Source organism: Gastrolobium bilobum, unplaced genomic scaffold (genome assembly GCF_033153095.1).
Source record: "Gastrolobium bilobum isolate Gb01-03AN ecotype WA unplaced genomic scaffold, APGP_CSIRO_Gbil_v1 utg2195, whole genome shotgun sequence".
NCBI classification, from domain to species: domain Eukaryota; kingdom Viridiplantae; phylum Streptophyta; class Magnoliopsida; order Fabales; family Fabaceae; genus Gastrolobium; species Gastrolobium bilobum.
This window is the reverse complement of record NW_026895782.1, coordinates 1,443,479-1,459,168: the sequence shown is the minus strand read 5'-3', so window position 1 is coordinate 1,459,168 and position 15,690 is coordinate 1,443,479. Positions and strand designations below refer to the sequence as shown.

Sequence of the window (15,690 nt, the reverse complement as noted above, 5' to 3'; positions counted from 1 at the left end):
GAGGAAGAGAGGCCAGGGGGAGGATCCATGTAAACCTCTTCATTGAGGTCTCCGTGTAGAAATGCATTATCTACATCCAACTGTTCAAGGAACCAGCCTTTGGCAGAGGCTATGGTAAGCAGTGTGCGTACGGAAGTTAGCTTAGCAACTGGGGAGAATGTATCAAAATAATCGACTCCCTCTTGTTGTGTAAAGCCCTTGGCAACTAATCTTGCCTTGTACCTTTCAATAGATCCATTGGCTTGATATTTAATCTTAAAAACCCATTTGGACCCAATTGTTTGTTTTCCAGCAGGTAGTGGTACCATCACCCAAGTATGGTTCAGTTTCAAAGCATGTAATTCTTTTTCCATTGCTTGCTGCCAATGTGTGGATTTGGCAGCTTGTATATATGTGCGTGGTTCAATGTGGGATGAAGAGGTCAAACAAAAGTGATGGTAAGATGGTGTACAAGTATCATATGAAATAAAATTGGATAGGGGATACCTTGTGGGGAATGTGGAATGACTTGGAGGACTCTCGGAAGCTGTGGAGAGGCCAACATGATAATCAACAAGATAATTTGGAGGCACCCGAACCCGTGATGAGCGGCGAAGATTGCCATCTGTGATATTTGTGTCATTGATGTTGGATGAGGTGGCATGATCTAAGGTTGATGGTTGTGAGGTGGTATGGTCAAAACCTGAATCAGGTTGCGTGTCATTGATGTTGGGTAAGGTGTTGGAATCAGAAAGGGGGGGTAGGAAATGTGGTAGGTTGGTTGTGTTATGTGGTAGGTAGTTTGTGTTATGTGGGATGGGTGATGGGACATGGGTTTGTGTTGGAATGGGAGAAATGTTGACATCTGGTATATGGTGTGATGGCTGTGTGTAGGGAAGAAATGTGTCATAAAGAGGGTCATTCAAATGGCTTGTTTCATATGGATTTGAATGTGTGGGATGCGTGGTATGGATCTGTTGATATGGAAAGTGTGTTTCATAGAAAACCACATTCCTTGAGATGAAAATTTCTCTAGAGGTGAGATCATATAAGATGTACCCTTTTGTTCCTTCCTTGAATCCCAAGTACACTGCTTTGCGAGCTCGAGGAGTGAATTTGGTGCGATGAGAGAGTAAGGTTGAAGCATAGCATAAACAGCCAAAAACCCGTAGGTGTACCAACAATGGAGGCAGTTCATATAATCTGTGATAAGGTGTCTGATTGGCCAGAAGAGGTGAACATAAAAGGTTGATAATATGTGCAGCATGAAGAATGGCATAACCCCAGAACGTGAGTGGCAGGTTAGCTTGAAATAAAAGGGCACGAGCTATATTTAATAAATGTTGGTGCTTACGTTCTACTAAACCATTCTGTTGTGGAGTCTCAACACAACTGGTTTGATGGACAATTCCCTTTTTCTTGTAAAAATCATTCATTGCAAACTCAATTCCATTATCACTTCGGATTGACTTAATGGAAGTGTTGAATTGTGTTTCAACAAAGGCTACAAAGTTATGAATATGCTGTCTAGTTTCACTCTTGCTCTTCATAAGAAAAATCCATGTAAAACGTGAGTAGTCATCAACAACAGTAAGAAAGAAACGATGACCATTTATTGATGTAGTTGAAAAAGGACCCCAGATGTCTGTATGCACCAAATCAAACACTTTACTGGTTTTAGTCTCACTGGAACTGAAAGGAAGCTTTCGTTGCTTTGCTAAATGACATATATCACACGGGGTTACATGTATGGAAGGAATAAAAGGAAAACACAAAGACATTTTGTGCAGTACATCCTTTGAGAGATGTCCCAATCTTCTATGCCATAGAAGAGATTCATCTACATTGCTTGTTATAGTTCCACAGCTGCTATCTGCCTTACTTGAATGCTGAGGATCTTTATTGATTATCATGTATAACCCATTTCTCCTTTCAGCTGTACCAATCGTCCTCTGTGATGGCATCTGTTTAATGAAGCACAATTCAGCATCAAAGGTGAGTGTGCAGTTAATGGTTGTGACAAGTTTTGATACAGAAATCAGGTTGACATGGAATTGTGGAATATAAAGGACATCATGAAGAATTAAAGTAGGTGTTAAACGTATGGTGCCTGAATAATGAGCATAAATGTGAGAACCACTTGGAAGGATTACTGGTAAAGGAGTGATGGTATGAATTGAAAAAAATCAGAAATGGAATGTGCAATGTGATCTGTTGCACCTGTGTCCACTATCCATTGAATATTTGGGCTACCTGTTAGTTCTTTCCTTTCTGCTGTGTTCATGCTGGAAATTTGAACCACATTGCTTACATGCGCTGTTGCAGGAGCATTATCAAGACCATTGGAAGGAGACTTTTGTAAAAGTTCCGTTAATTGTTGGTACTCATTTCTGGTCATGTGCATATAAGGTTCTGACCTTGAGGAAACTGCAACTTCTGATTGAAAATTCTGTGGATCTGTGCTTGCAACATTCGTATTAGGAGTTCTATTATTTGTACGGTAACCTGGTGGGAAGCCATGTAGTTGATAACATGTTTCAACTGTATGATTGCTTCTCCCACAGTGAGTGCATATGCGGTTGGTTTGAGATCTACCACCAAAGTTTCTACCACGTCCTCTACCAGTGAACCTTCCTCCATAACTAGGATTTCCTCTTCGATAGCTTGATGGTGTATTTGTCACATGGAAAATCGATGACTGACTTGTATCAGTGACATGACTGTCCAATTTGAACTGTCTTTCTTGTTGAGAAAAAAGTGAAAAAGATCTATTTATGTTTGGCAGTGGACTTATCAACATGATTTGAGATCTTACAGAAGCAAATTGCTCATTCAATCCTCTTAAAAATCGTATAACTTGTTCTTGTTCACGATATTCCCTCATCCTTGTGATAGCTCCACATACACATGGAACTGCACAGACACAATTAGGAAGAGGTTTAAGGTTATCTAATTCATCCCATACCGTTTTGAGATGTGTGTAGTAGTCAGTGACAGATCTGTCTCCTTGATTCAGACGAAAAGCTTCTTCCAGCAAATCTGATATACGAAACACATCTCCTTGAGAAAATCGTTCTTGTAAATCAACTAACTGTTTGTCTATTATGATTGGTCCCACGTGGCTTAGTGTCATGTGAAACTCGGAAGTTGTTTTGTGTGGGATGCGTTGGGCCTGGATCCGTTGGGCCAGAATTTGATGACTCTGGTAAGAGCAATATCTACGAAGTCCTTTTCAGTCCCTGGCAATAAAAAAAGACCAAATTGGTCCCTGAAAGTACAAAAAAAGGGTCATTCTACATATTTGGGAGTTGACATAAGGACTAACATGGCCCCTTTTTTTGTAATTTCAGGGACCAATTTGGTTCTTTTTTATTGCCAGGGACTAAAAAGGACTTCGTAGATATTGACAGGGACTAAAAATGGTGTTTTACTCTAAAAATAAAATTATCCTATCATTGTGCACACCATGTATGCTTGAACATTCACCTATCACAACAAATTTCATTGGGTTATTTCATGTTCCTAAAGTGTGAGGGGATGCACATGAAGCAAAGTTTAAGGGCTACTTGGAGTATGTCCTTTCAAGTTTAATCCAATGCTCACTCGTCATCAGAGGGATGTTTGACCTTTTGTATCCATCTCTTCTAGTTCTAAACATTAACTGAAGCACGAGAGACTCAGCGGCTGAAACATTACCCCATTTTCCCAAACTAACACATCGCGAAACACCTTCACTTTTTAGACCAAAACTTATTTTCAATTTGTCACAAATAAAATCCTGCCCAACATAGCACTTCCGCGAATAAATTTTACATGAGAGTATCATATGAAATTTTATATCTATATCTTTCTTTACTAATGATAATTAGACTCTACTGATCACGGATCCGGATTGTCTGATGTGAAAAATCACATGACATGGTAAAGTGAGAAATCATAACCATACAAAGGTGGATCAATGATAATAAAAGAGGAGAGAGAAAAAAAATAGTAAAATAAGTAGTTAAAAAATCATAATCATTGATTTAACTTTGTATGATTGTGATCTTCTCACATGACCATGTCATGTTTTTTCTCACAACAGAGGATCCATTTCCACTGATCACTTAATACATGTGAAGAGAGAGATAGATATAAAATTTTTACATTATCCGAATTTTTAACAAAAAGAATACATTTCTCATTTTTGCTACATTAGAGAGCATCCAAAGTTTACTCTTAATTATAAAGCAGAGTACTGAGTAACACAAAAGATTTGGAGAATACTGCATTAATTTATTGCTTGATAAGAGTAAGGCCAAGTTCATTTATTATATAAAATATCCCAAGAAAATAGCAATTAATAGTCCACGAAGAAAGCGCCAACTAATGTTTAAAACTATCTATTTATGCTAATATTTGTAAGGGAAAAATGTTTCTGCAGTTAATGCAGATAAATTATCTGTATTTATTTTCGAAACGACGTCGTTTTGCTATTGAAATCTTAAAAAAGTATAAATATAAAGACTATTATAATCTTGAAATAAATTAAAATTACAAAAACACCGTGATTTCCGTCCCAAAACAACTTCGTATTACGCTTACTGCAGATAATTTATCTGCAATAACCGCAGAAAAAGTGAACCTATTTGTAATGATGAATCTTATGAAAACAATTCATAAACTGACACATAAAAATGGATTCGTAGCAAACCATTTGTGCATGATGTCTGGCATTGCTCTACAAATATACAGTGAATTGAATTTTTGAATTTGATAAGCTTTTATATAAAAAGTGCAAATAAAAATTGATTCTTGAAATTCAAGAAAGTGGATCAATTAATATTCGGAGTCCGAAGATTTAATCAACTACGGATTGCCACTTTTTTAGAATATCTCATGTAATTAATTAATGTATAACTAACGGACGATATCAAATTGTGGTAGTTCATTTGACGTCAGGAAATTGAGCAGGTGAGTGTGAAAGTATATATTCAATCTTTCTTAATATTATCTTAATCTTGAGATTTATTCTGAATCGAACTAATCACAAAACAATAAATTTATTGAAATATTTTCAAAAAATACACATGATTGATTAATTGTTTTGCAATCCTGGATACCATGTTCCATAATTAATAGTAAATCCAATAATATTATATGATGTGATATATCAGGGTAAATTATGGTTAACTGCTAAGCAAAGCATTGAGATATTTTTTTGTGCTACGGATATATATGATATATCTTTCCAAAAAAGAAACAAAAAAATGAGGACTTAAAGGAAAATAATAAAAAATATTTGGCTTGAAATGAGATAAAAATTTCTTTATATAAAAGGAAGATGCACCAAATTAGGTGCTAAGGCAGTACCAAAAAAAAATCCCAAAGCAGCGAATCTTTCGGTCTATCTTGTTGTGTCTGTCAACGAATTTTTATCGCTGCACCACGTGATGAATAGTGTATTGCTAGACCCATTAATGAGACTTGGGTTTTTCATATAATAAATGCGAATTTTAAAAAAATTCATTTGTTTAGTTGGTTGATCAAATATTTTACTGGACTAATGAACTAATGCAGGAAGACGTATTTTAGGTGGCTATACGTTTAATCGCGCACCTGACTGTTACGGTCTGATAGATCGATATGTCCAATCAGAGATTGGTATGTTAACATAGCATCTGTTTGCCTTCCCTCAGGTACCTATAGGAGAGGTACCTTAAAGATAAGCGGATCACTGTGCATAAGAATATAACGACATAGTCAAGGCGTGTGGTGTGTGCACAGTGACAAGCTAAGAGAGAGAGTTTAGAGCGTGTGTACCTTATTGGTTTAACCCCTTATTTATAGATGAGTTACCTGGTAGGAGTGGACTTTTGGGCCTCTCAGGAGCATTGGAGGTCCAATTGTTGATCCATTGCTACCGTAGTAGGATTAGCATAATTAAGGAATGTTTCCTTAATTCCCTCTTAGCTGTTAGTCCCAATGAGACTTGGGTTTTTCATATAAGAAATGCGAATTTTAAAAAAATTCATTTGTTTAGTTCGTTGATTAAATATTTTACTGGACTAGTGCAGGAAGACATGTTTCAGGTGGCTATACGTTTAATCGCGCACCTGACAAATCTAAACACGTATGTACCAGGAACGTGTCTGAACACGTCTGTACCAAATGCATATTTTTGAGAAGTCTGAACACGTCTGTACCTAGTGCGCGTCTGAACACATCTGTTTCAGGCGCGCGTTTCGAACAAGTCTGACCAGCACAATACCAAAATATGTCATGTTCAGACACGCGTTCCGTGACATAATCACGCCATAGTTAGAAACACGCATGTGTCAGGTGTGCCGCGACTAAACGCGTAACCACGTGAAATACATCTTTCTACATTAGTCCGATAAAACATTTGATCAATGAACTAAATAAGTGATTTTTTATGAAATTCACATTTCTTAGGTTAAAAACCCATGAGACTTTGTTAGTAACAAATTGAAAAAATATAAAAATATAAAAACTTGGAAAAAATTGTCCTGCGATCGACACATGGTGTCTTGATAACAAATAGTAGGGAGAAGTTATAGTTACAATATTTTTTTTTTACAACCTCTTATAACCATATATCATAACCGTAGATTTCTGTCAATCAACGGTTATGATTTCCGCAAATTAAACTCATTAATTAATTATTAATTCATAATAAATGACAACCGTTGATTGGCGGAAATCAACGGTTATGATATATGGTTGTAAGAGGTTGTAAAAAAAAAAGTTGTAAGTATAACCTTCCTCCAAATAATAATATTATGTTTACCGAAATTTTTTTTTTATTATTTTGGCATAATTTCTGAAAAACATTACACCTTTTTTAGCATAACAATAAACTTCGAATCACGACATGATAAGTTATTTTACTTATTATTTTTCTGCTTACCATCCTTCAATACCGTTAAATCAGAATTCTAATTATATTTTTCATTTTTCTCTTCTATTGAAATTTTGATCTAGCGATATTGAAGAGAGATGGACAAAGGTAGAAAAAAAATGTAAGTTATTCACCTGTCCCATCATAATAATAGAAATAATAATAATAATAATAATAATTATTATTAAATAAGACGAGAGTCGTTCACATGGTTTTCGCGTGCTCAAGTCACGGCGAGCAACATGCGTTTCCCGCTTGCGCGAGAGGAAATAGCCGTTTCGTTTTATTCATTCGTCAAAGCCGGTGCGAATTTGAAGTTTGAACAAGTAAAGGCAGTGGTCGGTTTTTCATTTTGATCCCATACCCAAAAAGAACGATCAACCCTAGGTTTTCCTTTTCGTCAGAACAACATTTCCCCGCTTCAAAATTGCGTTCAAATTTCATATCAGTTAATGCCTTTTAGTTTTAGATATAGTTGCTTTTAGTTCGAATAGAGTGATGGAGGAAACCTCATCGATCTTGTTGCCTACTCAAAGATACGCAGCAGCTGCTCTGTTTGCTCTGGCGCTTCACCAGTCTCAAATCCATCAAGGTCGGTCTCCGGAAACTCCTCGCAGCGGTGATGGTGGTGATGCTCCGAGCAACGCCGATGCTGCTTCTGTTTCAGACAATCCCGAGCTTTGGATTCACGAGAATTCTGGTTTGCTTTGGCCTGTTTTTAGGTATTCAATTTAACGCAACAAAGTTAATGCTGTAAGGATCTTGATTTTCTGTTGCGATTTAAAAATAAATAAAAATAAAATTCAATGATCAGTTTATAAAAGTTAACAGGTTCCTCGGAGTGGATGACCAAGCCTGGCATGGCCTAAAGGAAACTGCGGGTTCGTCTTCCCAATTCAGGCATCACCTAGGAGCTGTATGTTGTTCATTCTTTTCCGTTTTCATTTTCTATACATTAGATTAAATTTGATTCACGGGGTTGCGAATTGCTTCTTTTAATTCTTCTAAAATAAAATGCTCAAAGGATAGTTATTTCATTCCAGTTCTTGAAATTACTGTCAGAGGAAGGCAATGCAACTTCTTCGGAAAGATTGGATAAACAAGCCGCATTGACCAAAGCAGTTGATGCTACAACTGAGAGCATGAATGCTAGTACTGATTCTTCATGCGTAGGCCATGAGCAGAAAACTGGAAGTCAAGATGATTCATGTGCTATAGGGATAAAATCCTCTGCTGTGGCTGCTGAGCCTCATTGTGAAACCATGGACAGCTCAGCTTTGCTGCCTCCAGAAAAACAAGCTTCCACTGCACTTGAAAATGCAACATTTGAGCAACCTTTAGAGGAGGCAACCCTTATCAGTTACCAGAGGAAAGTGACAGTTCTTTACTCACTTCTTTCAGCTTGCGTATCAGATACTGCTGAGGTTGACAAGAAGCACTGTCAGTCAAGGCAGGGCTATGATGCTCGTCACCGTGTGGCGCTGCGGTTGCTTGCTTTATGGCTTGGTGTCAAATGGAATGAAATGGTCTGTGTGCTTGGGACACCTGCATGCATTTTAAACACTATATTTGTGATGTGTGAATCTTCATAGAAAAAAAAATAAAATTCTCTCCTTAATGATGTGGTGCAGATACCAGTATGTGTATGGTTTGGTGGTTTTAACAAAGTGATTATTGGGCGGCACTCCATTGCTAGAAGTTTACTTTCATAATATTTTGCAGGAAGCAATGGAGGCTATGGTTGCTTTTTCTTTTATGGATTCAGTGAGTAAAGAAGGTGCCAAGGAAGAAGAATCTATAGTTGCAGAAACCGACTGGGATAAATGGAAGCGTGGAGGTATCATAGGAGCAGCTGCTGTAACTGGAGGAACCTTAATGGCTATAACTGGCGGTATAAATCTGCATATCTAACTTACAAGTATCTTTATCTATCCCAAGGGTGAGATAGTATATCAATATCTTAAGTGTTGAAATGTTTTGACAGGCTTGGCTGCCCCGGCAATTGCCCATGGATTGGGTGCTTTGGCTCCTACATTGGGCAGTATTATTCCTGCCATTGGAGCTGGTGGATTTGCTGCTGCAGCAACTGCTACAGGATCTGCTGCTGGATCTATAGCTGTTGCTGCATCATTTGGAGGTGTGGATGAATAAATTTTGGTTCACATATGTCGTGAAAGCATTCACCACCAATAAAACACCTAGAAATGTATCTACAACCTACATCTGCTTCTAGCTTGTTTTTATAGATTAAGTATTCTATGGCCATAAATTTATACAGAGAAAGCACTCTGGCATATATCAACTCTTTTATTGACTTTCATTAAAGAACCTATGTTCCAGTGCTAAGCAGCCCTGTTCACTAAAATCTTTTTCTTCTCTCTCTCTCTATCTCTATCTATCTGTGGCGTGAGGGACTTTGACAGTTATCCATTGTATGGATAAAAGCTCAGTGACTTGCTTCTTTTATATTTCAGCTGCTGGAGCTGGACTTACTGGTAGTAAGATGGCTACAAGAATTGGAAGTCTTGAGGAATTTGAGTTGAAAGAAGTTGGAGGCATTCATCAAGGCGTAAGTTCCAAAATGTCATTATATTACATAGATTTTTGTGGACTATTAGGAGTTTCAGGGGTTTGGTGGCGCATGACTTGATGATGAACCCAGCAGGACCTTATACTTAATTGAGAATTACACTAATATAGTTGTTGAAATTTGAAGGAAAACCTCCCTTTTCAATTTTCAGCATCTAGCTGTCAGAATCTCCATTTCTGGGCTTGCATTTGAGGAGAAAGATTTTGTGGAACCTTGGGAAGGTCAAAATGATAACATGGAGAGGTAAGGAAAAATTATTCCTTTTAAACTAATTATTTTGTAGAATTTTTGTTACTGTATAGTATAAATGCTGTTTTGAGATACACCTTTAACATATGTTTTTGTGAGCAAGGCTCGTGCAGAAGTCAAATTGTTTCATGCCGTTTGATAATTTAATCAACTTGTTGTTTCATTAGTTTCTATTATGTTAAAAAATTTATTTCTCATCTTTAATTGATTATTTTCAGGAAACGACTTATGCTACTGTAGAAGAATATGTAATTGCTCCCAAGTCTTAAAGCATACGATGTCCTTCTGTAGCCAATAAATTTCCTCTAATTAATTATTAATTTTACTAAATGTTATATTTGAGGGATTCAAACCTAGTCTGCTTTCAGTCTAAAGTTGCATTCTCAATTTCTACTGCTTTATACTAACAACCTGTGTGCATAGGTATGTGCTCCAATATGAGTCTAAAAATTTGATTGCACTGAGCACTGCCATCCAGGACTGGCTTACTTCAAGTAGTTTCATTGAACCCTGTGTCTGTTAGAGTACTAAGATATTTGACATATTCAAACTGAAAGTATTTGATGGTTAATATTGTAGGAATTGCGATTGAGTTGATGAAAGATGGCGCCATGCTGACAGTATTAAGCTCACTCGTGGCAGCACTAGCATGGCCAGCAACTTTAGTTACTACATTTGATCTTATAGACAGCAAATGGGCAATTGCAGTGGACAGGTAATAAGTGCAGTACTTGGTTGTAGTACCCATGTTATATTCATGATAAAAAGGCTATGATGGCTGTTTAAAGCAGCAAACACATGGAGACAAAAATTTCTTCCAAGGATAAATGATGGGTTGCTCTGAGTTTCCAGTTCTAGGCTTCTAGCAGTACTTGCGATCTATTAACTTGATATTATGGACTTGATGAGTCTGTATCCATTGATCTACTCTGTTTTATTTCATCACCTTGATTTATCCATCCTGATCTATTAACTTAAAATAAATAAATACCTATAATGTTACCAAAGATTCCATTTTACACTTCAGTGCAAATGAATTCCTCTTCCCTGTTTATGTTGATAATTTTTTCTTGGCCGTGGAAAGCATAAACAATTTAAAGGTGTGGCTTCTGTTGATTGTTTTTTCTGTAGGGGGCACAGGAAGATGGTCCTTAGTATCTTGGAGTGAATCATCTCTTATGACCATTTAATTTTTTTACATTATATTTAGCCTGGCTTTCCTCTTTGTTTGAGCAGATCAGACAAGGCTGGTAACGTGCTTGCTGAAGTGTTGCTGAAAGGCTTGCAAGGAAACAGGTGACCATCTAATGTGATTCCGAAAGGTTGATGATAAGCTTGCCTCAATGTATAATCCAATATGTTTCGTAGCTTTCTATTTATGGTCCAGGCCTGTGACACTAGTAGGTTTTTCATTGGGAGCCCGTGTTATTTTCAAGTGTCTCCAATGTTTGGCTGAATCCAAAGGAGACAACGGTAATCAGGAACCGTCGCCTCTTGGTTTTCATAAATATCGGAATCTGGTTTATAAAATCTTCACACTTTGTTAACCTCTACAGCTGGGCTAGTGGAAAGGGTTGTTTTCCTTGGAGCACCCATCTCAATTAGAGACGAAAACTGGGAGGCAGCGAGAAAGGTACCTGAAAGTTCTCTACAATCAATTTTTAATTCTCCATTCATTAACTTTTTTTAAGTATTTAATGATCCTGCTACTACGTAGATGGTGGCTGGAAGGTTTGTGAACGCTTACTCTGCGAATGACTGGACACTTGGTATAACTTTTCGTGCCAGGTATTGGCAACCTATATGATGTCAAGTCACGCTGGCAAAATGTTGAATATTTGACTAAATCTTATTATATCTGAAATTAGAACAAGGACAATATTGTATTTGTCACTGAATGGTAGTAATAGATTCTTATGACGTTACCGGCAGAGGTTATTAAGATGCTTGGTTAAAATGTATCTACTAACAGCCAAATCTGCTATTCTAATTTAATCGTTGAATCTTTAGATATCGAGGATTTTCTATCCTTGTTCAAATTGATATAATCCTTTGATTCCTTTCTGTTATTACTATATCTACTGGAGAATCCCAAACGATTCTGCTTTCGATTAGGTGCCAATTGCTCCACGTGATTAGTTTGCCTTATTGAGCTGAAAATAAGCCTGTAGAAATCTAAAATTACCTTACCCTTGGTTGTTACATCAAAATTGTGAAACAATATATAACTCATTTTCAGTCTACCCCCTTGTCTGAGAGCATGAAACTGGAAATTCATGATCTTCCATCCATTTTTCACTCTCTAGAAAGCAAAAATGAATCACAATAGAAGTCTCTCCATCTCCTCTCCTTTTTTTCCGCTTCCCCTCCCGATCAAAATATATTTTGACATATTTTCCCATCCACAGTTTACTTTCTCAAGGATTAGCTGGAATCCAACCTGTTGATCTTCCCGGGATTGAGAATGTAAGCTCTTTTCCATCCTATGCTATATTCAACTGTTTACTTAGCAATGATATATTGTTCGAAGGTGCTATCTTCTTTTGTTGCTTTGCAGGTTGATGTGACACAACTTATAGAGGGACACTCTTCCTACCTGCGGATGACACAGAAGATAGTGGAGCAGCTTGAATTGGACAATTATTATGCTGTTTTCAGAAGGGGACATGACAACCCCCAGGAAGAGAAGAGTACCGTGAACTAGATTCATTTTCTTTCCTTTTCTCTTTATTCTTCCACTGTCTTTGCTTTTCTGATAGATTAATATCAAGCTATTTTTCTCTTGGCTACTGCCTGTTGATTTGCTATAGATATAGGTAATAGGTAAATAAAACTAAAAGTTGATTGTTTTAAAAGTACTGTTGACGGAGGAGGTTTGTGTTTCCACATGGGGCGATGAGAAGGAAGAGATGGATCTGAAATGGATACATGGACAATACGACCAGGAAGCAAGCATACGGAGCTTTGTTTAAGTGATTAGTGGTAATTATAAGTCCACCAGTTATTAAGTGTGTCTCTGCGGGTAAAAATGACTGTCGATGGAGCACACTGTGGTAAGTGTCCGCCAGCTTTTTCGGTTGGATGCTAAAACCAAAACGCCTCGCGGGAATTTACCAAAAATATGTCTCAAGGGAAGCTGAACATTATTCAGTTTTGAAGGTCTCAGAGATGAAAAAACAGACTTGAGAAATGAAGTACTGCTACGATAATGCTACGTGAAAAATGAAAACATTACAGCAAAGTGAAAGTCTGATAGAAAACGTGAAATTACAGACATTGATTGATGCATAACAGTACAACTTATCAAGCAAAAAATAAACTGTTCACTACTACATAATTACCCATTAAAGCAGATAAGAAAATTGCTCACTGTGCCATGATCCTAAACATGTAAATAACTGACTCCAAAATAATTAAAAATAATATTAAACACTAAATATCAAACTGAAGTTCCTAAAGCATGATCTCTATTAAGTTTGACCATAAGATTACTTGAGTGCCCTAATATGAGCCTACTAAATTAAATCAGATGTAAGGTGGTGCTTGTAGTTTAATGGTCGAGATTTTTGTGCCACAACATTTGAGGCAAAAGATCCCCAACTTTCTTATTTAAAGCAAGGTAGGTGCAAAGGTTCATAATGTTGTTCCTTTTAAAGTTTAGATCTACCATCATTTCTCTTTGATAAAGCTTGTAGCATTTGTTTATTGTCCCGCTGTCCCCACGATGAGATTAGCATGATTCCTTATTTGCATAAATCAGCAAAAATTCGCATTGGATATTAGGACAGGCGTATGATACCTGAATACTTGGGGTTAAAAAGGTGCTTATTTAAGAATTTTTTTTTCTTGGTTAATTTATGGATTATGGTTGATTAACTTGATATTGGGTTTCACGTGGAATGTTTAGGCATGTATCTTGTAAGTGATTGGAGAGTCGCTATCCGGTCTAGATGGTCTATGCATCAACTTAATTTTCCCATCCGTCTCCACTATGCCTCTATGTCTTGTAGCAAACTTTCTCTGTAATCGTAGGGGTGTGCATCGCTAAGGTCGAGTCAAATTTTTGTGTCGACTCGACCCAACTTGATTTTTATAGGTCAGTTATTTTGACTCGATCCGCTTTAATTTGATCCAAGTCAGATCTGACTTGGTTTGAATTTTTTTGAACTAATTCAGAACTGAATAGGATCTGACCTGACTTGGTTTCTGAAGTGAGTCTGACTTAGTTTCTGAAGTCGGTCAAATCTGACCTAACCCGTTTTTGACTTGGTTTTGTCACAAAATTTCGTCGAAATTTCAAAGTTGCAAACGACGAAAATTTCATCACAAAATTATTTTTTCGTCAGAATATTTTTTGTTGAAAAGCAACGAAAATTTTTCTCTAATGAAAATTTTTACAAAAATAAATTTTCTATCGAAATTTAGTTTCTGTCAAAAGTTTTGACGAAAATGATTTCCTCCATCAAATATTTTAAACGAGAAAAGAATTCCGTCAAAAATTTTGACAGAATGTTTTTCGTTCAAAATTTCGATGGGAATGTGATCTGACAAAAATTTTGACGAAAATTGTTTTGAGGGAAATGTTCCATTCGAAACTTTCGACGAAATTTAAATTCTCTAAAGAATTTTGACAGAATATTTTTTCCATAAAAAATTTTTACGAAATTTTTTTACTGAAATGTGTTCCGTTGAAAATTTTGATGGAAATATTTTTTATCAAAAAACTTGAGGAAAATATTTAGTGAAATTTTTTTGATGGAAATGTGTTTCGCTAAAAATTTCGACAAAAATTGTTTGTCAAAAAGTTTAATGAAAATATTTTCGTCGAAAACTTTCGCCGAAATTTGAATTTTGTAAAGAATTTTGATGAAATTTTTTTCCATCAAAAAATTTCGATGGAATTGTGTTTCGTTGAAATTTTTAATGAATATGTTTTTTTGTAAAATATTTTGACGAAATTTAGATTCCTTAATTTGACAAAAAAAAAATTTCCGTCAATTTTTTTTACAGAAATATTTTTAGTCACAAATTTTGATGAAAATATTTTTCGTCAAAAATTTTTGCGAAATTTTTTTATGGAAATATTTTTTGTAAAAAATTTTGACGTAATTGTTTTACGTTAAAACTTTTCTTTTAATGTAATTGTGATTTTCTTTTTCTTTTTTTTTACATAATGGGTGTGGGTCAAGTTTTGGGTCAATGATTTTCTAAATGTTGGAACAGTTTTTTAGCCGGTCTTCGATGGGAGGTGGGTGATGGAGAGACTATTAAATTCTGGGCGGATAATTGGTTGAATCTGGATGATAATCTTTGTAATTTAGCTCATAATCACATTCCTGATCTGGAATTGCATAGAACCATTGCTGAGATCTTTCAGCATGGTACCTGGGATGTTCGATATTTGAAGCAATTCTTAAATGATGAGCTAATCTCTAAGGTGTTTTGCGTTCCTGTTGCTTTGGAAGATAATACTGAGGATAGGTTAGTTTGGTGTCAGAATCATGTGTCCTCTTCCTTAGTTAAGGTTTCCTACTTGAACTTGATGAATTTTCAACATGCTCAAAGGAATGTTCCCTGGAAGAAGATTTGGGACTGGAAGGGTCCAGAAAGAATCAAGACTATGATGTGGCTGACTTTTCTTAATAAGCTTCCAGTTAGGAGTCGTACATGCAAATGGAATGGGGGTCCTAATTTTTGCATTAACTGTCCAAACAGTGAAGAAACTCTTATTCATGTCCTTAGAGATTGTTCTCAAGCCAAAAGATTGTGGATAGATTGGTTTGGTAGAAGGGTCCCCAACGATTTCTTCACATTAGACCTACAGCCTTGGCTCATCAAAAATGTGAGTAAGGGTTGGAATTATCAAATTCATGTTGATTGGAGAGATGTTTTCTATACTACTTGCTGGAATCTTTGGAATTGGCGTAATCATCATATTCATGATGATAGTTTTCGAAGGCCAAGCAATGAT

At 36.3% G+C, this 15,690-nt stretch overlaps 1 protein-coding gene across 1 annotated transcript; it reads left to right on the top strand.

Annotated features, from left to right (window-relative positions):
• The first annotated feature begins 7,378 nt into the window (after positions 1–7,378).
• On the top strand, positions 7,379–12,423 carry LOC133295968 (uncharacterized). Its single transcript, XM_061494910.1, has 15 exons — positions 7,379–7,602; positions 7,712–7,796; positions 7,924–8,406; positions 8,603–8,771; positions 8,865–9,017; positions 9,355–9,449; positions 9,622–9,713; positions 10,143–10,213; positions 10,299–10,434; positions 10,956–11,015; positions 11,107–11,192; positions 11,276–11,352; positions 11,437–11,507; positions 12,128–12,185; positions 12,277–12,423. Exons 1-15 carry the CDS (start codon positions 7,379–7,381, stop codon positions 12,421–12,423), a joined length of 2,007 nt encoding a protein of 668 aa, XP_061350894.1.
• The last annotated feature ends 3,267 nt before the right edge of the window (positions 12,424–15,690 follow it).